This window comes from Xenopus laevis, chromosome 7L (genome assembly GCF_017654675.1).
Source record: "Xenopus laevis strain J_2021 chromosome 7L, Xenopus_laevis_v10.1, whole genome shotgun sequence".
Classification (NCBI taxonomy): domain Eukaryota; kingdom Metazoa; phylum Chordata; class Amphibia; order Anura; family Pipidae; genus Xenopus; species Xenopus laevis.
Window position 1 is genome coordinate 107,938,012 of NC_054383.1, and position 9,377 is coordinate 107,947,388.

Below are 9,377 nucleotides of genomic sequence, written 5' to 3' on the forward strand. Positions count from 1 at the left end.
TCGAAAAATTGCTCAGATAAAACTTCAAATAGGAGTCTAAAACCTCATAACCTCTACCCCGTAGGTTCAGTTGGTAGACAATGATGAATACAGTTGAGACAAACTGCATCAGAACGTGTCCCTGGTAGAACTAGGGTCGCATTTTTGGACAAAGCAATCATACATATATTATAGAACCTAACAAAACACATTATACGTGAAATTTTGTTCCTTAAATATGTAAATAATGAACAGTATTGAGACCTTGAGGAAAGGTGGTTTGAAGCTCATAGATGCATTCACCTACTTTCACATTGTACCATGGCCTTGATTATATCCCTCTCCATCCTGTAGTAACATTCTCTATTTTGCAACATGCCATGCCTTTGGATATTTATAATGTTTAATTTTAAACTGTTTGGAGACACAAGTCAAACCTTTTTTCTAATCCCTTTCTTATGTATTCATATAGCTGTCTGTCTTAAAAATGTTTCAAACTCACATTACATGCAATAAATAACATTTACACTGAAACAATTATTACACTGCAGAATATAATATTTTACCTGTTACCTGTGATTAGGGTTGAGCAAACTCTCTTGACTGCAAAATTTTTGTCTTTTCGGGGTTGTGTTTTATTTGATTGGGAAAAATAAAGAAGTCTGTTTGCATTGGAAATAATGTAGACGTCATTATCAACCAATGGAATCAGAGGTTTCCCCATTCATATCTAAGGAGCTGTGCAGGCATTGCATTTGGAATAAAGTGTACATATCTTTTTGGGTTTTCTGATTTTTTTTGGAGACCTAATTTTGATATCAAGCTTTCTTTTTCTTAGCAAATTAACAAGATTCACACAAAGCTGGAAACTTCTCAATGTCGATTCATTCCTTTTTATTTAGTGTTTTCTATATTATTGTTGAAAAGCAATTGTTTTAAATTATAGGGGCTCCCTGGTAAGATTAAACCTAAAATTTCACTTGCTTTTAGAACTCCCCAATATTTTTTTACAGTTCTTTTGCTTGGTAGCAAAGTATACATGGTTATAAAGGGTACTATAAAATGTGCAGCAGGTATTTCCTGTATTATATACTATTGGTACCACTTGTAGATCTTTACTTTTTAATTCTACAGCCTTTTGTTCTGAAGTTGTAATTATCTCTGTTAAATAAGCACTGGCTTTGAACCAGATATAATCCCCATTAGAGTTTCCTTTGAACAAGTTTTCTAAATCCTACAAAATTGACCATAATGAATATTGTGTAACTATTGGGGACAATGGTTGCTAGAGACCAACCCTTAATTGCATTCATCCACCTTCATTGTTACACAATGTTTCTTTTGATCAGTTTTGTAGGATTAAGAAAATTTGCTCAGAGGAAGCGGTACACAAAAACCAAATGGGGGTTATATTCTGGTTCAAAGCCAAGGGTTATTAAGCCCTAAGCAAAAAGGAATTAAAAATGAAAGATTTATTATATGAAGATAGTCATTAAGGAAAATACTTTTTGCCTTAATGGTATTAAATTATAGGCTATCAACTGACACTATGTGGTCCATTGTGTTAGAGATTATGATACTGAGACAGATGTGGAAACTTTTGTCATGGAAGACCCTGATACGTGCTACACCGATGAAGAAAAACTTTTTTTTTTTACTCTTTTAGTTAAATGTATTCCACCTATAGAAGAGAAAGGGATTTATGATCAAAGTGCATTTCCTGCAAGGAGCCTTTAGTACTCATTACATATATTGTAAATAATATAAATTTTACCAAGAGGAAAGAGACACTTCAGAGCTTAGTTAATGGGTACTGCATATATTGAGTATCAACCCAAGCCACTTAGCCTGTAGGTAAATAAGAACATCAAGGGGTAGATATTTCCCTGTAATGTATCATTTTCAGAAGCTTCATTCTTCAGTATCTGATAATTAACAATGTACACACAGGCTCCTCCCCTTATCCCAATAACCAAAGAGCACATGGCAATCTCAGATGTACTTCAACACTAATTAAGTAATATAAAAGTGCTGGGGCTGGGACTGGCTGCACTACTGACAAGCAAGAAAGCAGAAGTGCACAAGCAAACATAATCTCTCTAGCTCTTCTCTGACAAGAAGCTCCAGGAAATCAGGAGAAGATGTTTCCTCTCAGCCTCCTACAGCCCTCACACTCCCCTCTGTGTCCCTGCAGCCAGCCTGCACTCACACTTTTTGGTCAGCTGGAAGATAAAAATCTTGGAGACAATGACTTGGAGAGGAGAATGCAGAGTGTGAATGAAGTGTGCCAGCTCCTCTTTCAGGACATGGATATAAGCAGAATTAGAGATCAGATTCGACAGCCCGGAGCCCCAGAAAGTGAGGGGACCTCTCCCAACTCAGGCAAAGATGGGAAGGATCACTTTGAGCTGACTCTGGATATGAGGGACTTTGATGCTCATGAACTAATAGTGAAAACACAGGGAAGGAGAGTGGTTGTAACAGGAAAACATGAGAACAAAAGTGACACTGAGGATAGAAGCTATGTCCATGAATACAGAGAATGGAAGAGAGAAGCTGAACTGCCAAAAGGTGTGAATCTTGAGCAAGTTGTGTGCTTCTTATCCAAGGATGGGCACCTGCATATTAAAGCTCCTTGGCTGGCACTGCCACCTGCACCAGAGACACCCATTCCTTTCAGCATGGATCCGGCACCCAGAGATGCCCAGGAATTTCCACCCGATGCCCAGAACAGCAATGCGAATGGATTGAATGCTTCCTGACACCATGACAACTTAAATATTCATACATATTTACATTTTTCATTATATTTTATATAATTGTTTGTACAATTTTAGTGAGCAAAATGTTTCATGTTTTAGTGGTATAACATGAATACTATTTTTTTTCCTACAAATGAAACTATATTTTGGTGTTTTTCCAATTACTTTTCCTTTTTGAAACAAGATCCTGTATTCCATTAAGTATCAGGTATCAGCCAATAAAGGGGCTGTTCACCTTTGAGTTAACTTTTAGTATGATGTAGAGCAGGGGTGACTAGACTTTGTTACCTTGTGATCTACTCGCTTGCTCCTTGCTTCTTCTTTTCCTGCCTGACCATATTCCATGCCAGACATGGAGCACAATTGCTCTCAGCATCATCATCATTTATTTATATAGCGCTGTCAAGATACGCAGTGCTCAGCATTGCTGCTAGTTTCTTTCAACCTGACGGGGCTGTGTAATTTGACTGGAATATGAATAGGAGAGGCATGAAAAGAAAGATGAGTAATAGATGAGTAATAAAAAATAGCACCAACAATACATTTGTAGCCTTACAGATCATTTTTCTACATGGGGTCAGTGACCCCCATTTGAAAGCTTAAAAGAGTAAGAAGAAGAAGGCAAATAATTTAAAAACTATAAAAAATAAATAATGTCAACCAGATCAAAAGTTGCTGAGAATTTCCCATTCTATAACATACTGAAAGCTAACTTAAAGTTGAACTACCCCTTTGGGGCTTTTTCTGCAACACAAATTTGTTATATATTTTCTTTTAAATTCAGCAATAATTATTTGTTGATACTTTCTGCTTTCATAGTATTTTCCTCAAATGAGACAAGCCAAAGTATATTAAACAGCATAATATATATATATTGTGTGATGTATAAGTAACACTTAGGGGCAGATTCACTAAGGGTCGAATTTCGAAGTAAAAAATATTTCGAAATTCGACCCTCGAATTGAAATCCTTCGACTTCGAATATCGAAGTCGAAGGATTTAGCGCTAATCCTGCGATCGATCGATCGAAGGATTTTCGTTCGATCGAACGATTAAATCCTTTGAATCGAACGATTCGAACGATTTTAATCCAACGATCGAAGGAAAATCCTTCGATCAAAAAAAGGTTAGCAAACCTATGGGGACCTTCCCCATAAGCTAACATTGACTTCGGTAGGTTTTATCTGCAGAAGTAGGGGGTCGAAGTTTTTTTTAATGGGAAAGTACTTCGACTATCGAATGGTCGAATAGTCGAACGATTTTTACTTCGATTCGTTCGATTTCTTTCGAATTCGAACGAATTTAACCAATTCGATGGTCGAAGTACCCAAAAAATACTTCGAAATTCGAATTTTTTTCATTCGAATCCTTCACTCGAGCTTAGTGAATCGGCCCCTTAACCTTGGTTTTCGAGTGTGCTCGCTGCAATAGAAGAGCCGAATTTGCATTTTAAAAAATGGAAATTCTGCTTTTTCTCCATCACCTTGCCTCATGGCCGGAGCGGCCCTGCTAATGATCACCAGATCTACCTTTTGGACATCCCTGGTGGAGGTGGCCAAGTTGATGGACAGTCCTGTATTTCTCTGCAGCACTTTCAACTTCGCTGTCCAGATAATAAAAAGCTATATGCATTGCACAGCTACTTTGGCCCTTTGGAGGCCTGTCCCTGCAATCTTTTGCAAAAATTAACCAGATGTTCTGTAAACTCCAAGACAAAAAAAAAGGCTATTAGAAATGCTGCTGATATGAGCCCATGTGTTTTAGATGTGTTTTATAGTATATTCATGACACATCTGGCATAGGACTTCATAAAGGTTCATATTTTTCAGCATATCTTAATTGTAACTGTAAAATGGAACTTGATGTGTTTTACTAGTAGGGATAAACCGAATCCACTATTTTGGATTTGGCCGAACCCCCGAATCCTTCGCGAAAGACTCGGCCGAATACTGAACCGTATACGAATCCTAATTTGCATATGCAAATTAGGGGTGGGAAGGGGAAACATTTTTTACTTCCTTGTTTTGTGACAAAAAATCAAGCAATTTCCCTACCCATCCCTGATTAGGATTAGGATTTGGATTCGGTTCGGCCAGGCACAAGGATTCAGCCGAATCCGAATCCTGCTGAAAAAGGCAGAATCCTGGCTGAATCCTGGATTCAGTGCATCCCTATTTACTAGTCCCTACCATAGCTGATTACAGCCCCCTGCCTATCAAATGTTCTAGCAAAATAAAATTGCTTTACTTAGTCTATTGAGACTAATGCATATATCAAAAGTTAAGTCGAATGATAGACTAATGCCTATAATTTAGTGCTGGGTAAGCATTAGGCTTTTTTTGTGGGATGTAATAGATTTTAATTTGTATTAATAAACTTTTTATAAATACATTTTTTTCTAACTATATATGCACGAGTACATCATATTTTGTTTTGAGTATTACCTCTTTTGGCCACGAGAGGTCTCTCATGCTTGAGTTAAGATTGTACTGAAATCTTGCAGTATATACCCCTATAACTATGAACTTATTACATATCACAAGGAATTTACAAACATTTTAACTCATAGGACCCTACCAATAATTAGCTGCAATAAAACTGTAAATAAATGTAACCCTTTCGACACACCTTTGTCGGTGTTACACTCCACGTGTGGCGCTTACCTGGTGGCAGGGGAAAAACCTGAGCCACTCTGCAGTGGTATTGGGAGAGACTGGGTACCTGGTACTTACTAGCGCAGTGCCTCCACCTATTGGGATCTGGGAATTCACCTACGGGTGGCCCCACTAGGAATACAGTAATAAAACTGAATAACGGTTTATCTAAAATAAATCCTAACCGGTGGCAAAAGGGCCTCACTACCTAACTTGTTAGCGCAAAGCTGTCTAGCTAACTAAAAAGGCAAAGTCCTCTAATAAAGAGTCTTTTTATCTTCAGCACTCTTTAGGGTACTGTCCCTTTAAACAGGATACTCACACAAATCCTCTTCGGATGCTTTAGAGTTCTCTTCAAGCCAGTCCAGCACATTCAGTCATACAGTGCGACTACCAGCCCCTATGGATGCTCAGATAGGAATCTCCTGCTGGTTTCTCCTCCAGTCTGAATTCCTTTCACACTCTCTGTCCCTCCAGGCACAGTATCTGGCTTCCCTGTGCCAACCTGATTCCACTGGTGGAGCCTCTCAGCTCTCTGGGCCCACCGGCAGCTCTCTGGCTTCCTTCTCTGTTCACCATTGGTACAGTGGCATTGGGCCGCTTCTTTATTTTGAAACAGAGATATGTTATGTGCAATAAACGAGGCACACACTAAAGCCCATCTGCTTACATAATAAATATACAGAGTGCATATGGGGATCTATGGTCTAAATTAAATGCTGGTTGTCTCCATACTGGTTTGCCCTGCCAAATGTATTGTTTGAAGAACTTATGCTGTGGAGTCAATAAGTCAGCCGTATATAGCTCATCTTGTGCTCTGGTATGCTCTCTACCCTAGGTGGCACATACTGGACCAAATAAACAAACCATCCCCTCACAGCCAAAATGTTGTGCCAGTGTGTGTGTTGCCCATATAAATACATTTGTATCATCTATGAAAGAATATTTAAAGGGGTTGTTAACCGTTGTTAACTTTTAGTATGATGTACAGAGTAATTTTCATAGACAATTTGCAATTGGTTTGCATTTGTATTATTATTTGTGGTTTTTGAGTTATTTAGCTAGGATTATTTAACTAGGGTACAAATAACTCTAGAAACCATGCATTGATTTGAATAAGAGACTGGACAGAGGAGAGCAATAATAATACATTTATAGCCTTACAGAGCATTGATAGATGGGTCAGTGACCCCCATTTGAAAGCAGAAAAAAATGCAAATAATTATAAAACTCGAAAACAAATTAACAGTGAAGACCAAGTTGCTTAGAATTGGCCATTCTATATAACATGCTAAAAGTTAACTTAAAGTGAACTCCATGTATATGTAGAGATTCTGGCAGAGTTTTAAAGCTGTATATGAACCCTGAGTGCTATGCTTGGTCAAATGTAAAATACAATACATTTATGGCTCAGTTGTGCCTACCTACAAGATCTGCCTCTTAGGAAATGTTGAAAGACTTAAGTCTTAAGAGGTGTAAGCACCCACGCTACCCCTACCACTTGTCATGTCACTGTGACAGCTGTCTGAGAAAACACTGGGAGCATGAGGGAGGGAATCTGGGGAAACTGTGGGAGCAGGAGGGAGGAGAGTCTGAGAAAAATGAGGGACGGGAGTCTGAGGAAACTGCGGGAGGGAGGCGAGTCTGAGGTGTAGAGAGTTATAGTTCTGTGGTAGTTACATCACATCATCATTTACTGATTTGAACACGTTTTACTGTAGAAACATTTGAGGTGTAAGCAACCACGCTACACCTCCCACTTAAGAGGTGTAAGCACCCACGCTACCCCTCCCACTTGTCATGTCACTGTGACAGCTGCCTGAGAAAACACTGGGAGCAGGAGGGAGGAGAGTCTGAGAAAAATGCGGGAGGGGAGTCTGAGGAAACTGCGGGAGGGAGGGGAGTCTGAGGAAACTGTGGGGGCAAGAGGGAGTGGAACCAGGGCTGGATTGGGTAGATTTGGGAATAGCCTGGGGCCTTAGTGTTGCAATGCAGCAATTAGTATATGGTGGAATCTGGTGCCCTATGGGCAATTCACACACTGATTCCCATCAGGCTCTGCAGGCCTGGGCTGTACTATGGGGGCTGCTGGGAAGGGGCTACAAAATCCTTCACATAATATTGTGGCTGCTTGGAAAAGGCTACGTAATTGTATTGATTGTATTGATGAGGGAAATACCGGGGGTTGGCTGTGTAATTGTACTGAAACTCACAATATGATCGGCATACTGGGGAATGGGTGAGTAATTGTACTGATATTGAGGATGTGAGGGGGGATACTTGGGAATGGCAACGTACAGGGACACCGGGAAAAAAACAGTATGCTCCACCGGCCCAGACCCACTCCCTGCACATCTGCATTCCAGACCTCTTTATCCTGCTGTGACCTCACTTCTCACAGCCAGTGGCGGGAAGAAAACAGTGAGCATGCACGGCGTGGAGGGTGAGCAAAGAGACTTGCAGCAGGGGGTCCTGAGGCAGCAGCCCCAGTGGGCCCTTGACCCCCCAGTCCGAGCCTGGCTACATAATTATGCTGATACTCGGGACATGAGCAGGATACTGGGGAATGGCTGTGTAATTCTACTGGGGATATGAGGATAATAACTACATAATTTTACTGAAATGAGGGGGATACTAGTGAATTCCACTTCATAAAAGTGCCTAAAAGCTATTTTTGGGTGTTATAGTTCTGTGTTATAGTTTAAACACTGCAGTTCAAATGTTTCTACAGCAAAACGTGTTCATATCAGTAAATGATGATGTGATGTAACTACCACAGAACTATAACTCTCTTCTCCCAAAAATAGCGTTTTGGCACTTATGGCGTACTAGCCACTGCAGTGTCTGCAGGACAATCATGGATTTATAGGACTTTATTTATATAATAAAACTCAAAGTGTATTGACAATTGCCCAATGGCACTACCTGTGACAGACACTTGGTGGCCCCCCTGCATTTCATGATAGGCAGCATGTATGGACCTCAGCGTTGCTTCCTGCAGATCCTGAGTGACTATGGTGGCGTCCTCCTGCTTTGCCTGCCTAGTTTTACAAGTAAGTAAAACACACACTTAAACACACATGCATTTTTGGGCAATCAGGAGGTTTTATACACACACACACACACACACACTTTGAAAAAAGCTTTTTTTTTTTTGTTGCCCTTGCAAATAGCATATTTGCTAACTGCGCTTTGCAATACCTTTTGTATGTTTTTTTGGTGATTATATTCCAATTTTTGTGATTCTATTTCATTTTCAGTTCCATATATGCTGTGTTTACTTGTTTGTGCCCATAAAACTTATTAGACCAATCTAAATAATTAAAATGCATTGCTTTGAGTAGTTATATTGAACTTTAGTGATTTTATTGCAATCTGCAATTGGTTAGTTTGTCTGCTATATTTTCATTTGGATGTCTCTGTACACCATATACATAGGTAAACCTGTGCACAATGGGTATCAAACTGTTCATCGGACCCCTGGCATTCATATTTAGGGAGATTAGATTGGCGCCTAATGACAAGTGCTGCAAAGAGGAAGCTTTAAGGTGATTTTCGAAATGTCACCAAATCGCCCTATTTAGGAAAGCTTTGCGACTTGGAACTTTGGAGTAGAAAGACATGTATACCCAATCTGGATTCGGGGGGAATGTGTACTTTCCAAAAAAGATATGGTTTTCTGTACCCTTTGTACCATTGCCCCTGATAAAATACTTTAGGGGGCACATTTACTTAGCTCGAGAGAAGGATTAGAAGGAAAAAAACTTCACATAGTAACATAGTAAGGTTGAAAAAAGACACATGTCCTTCGAATTTCGAATGTTTTTTTTGGCTACTTCGACCATCGAATGGGCTACTTCGACCTTCGACTACGAATCTAACGATTCAAACTAAAAATCGTTCGACTATTTGATAGTTGAAGTACTGTCTCTTTAAAAAAAACTACGACCACCTACTTCGCCACCTAAAACCTACCGAGGTA

The 9,377-nt window shown here is 39.6% G+C and overlaps 1 protein-coding gene across 1 annotated transcript; it reads left to right on the forward strand.

Moving 5' to 3' along the window:
- Positions 1-1,880: 1,880 nt before the first annotated feature.
- On the forward strand, positions 1,881-2,797 carry LOC108697023 (heat shock protein 30D-like). The gene has a single exon (XM_018226698.2). It carries the CDS (start codon positions 2,121-2,123, stop codon positions 2,739-2,741), a length of 621 nt encoding a protein of 206 aa, XP_018082187.1. The 5' UTR covers positions 1,881-2,120; the 3' UTR covers positions 2,742-2,797.
- The last annotated feature ends 6,580 nt before the right edge of the window (positions 2,798-9,377 follow it).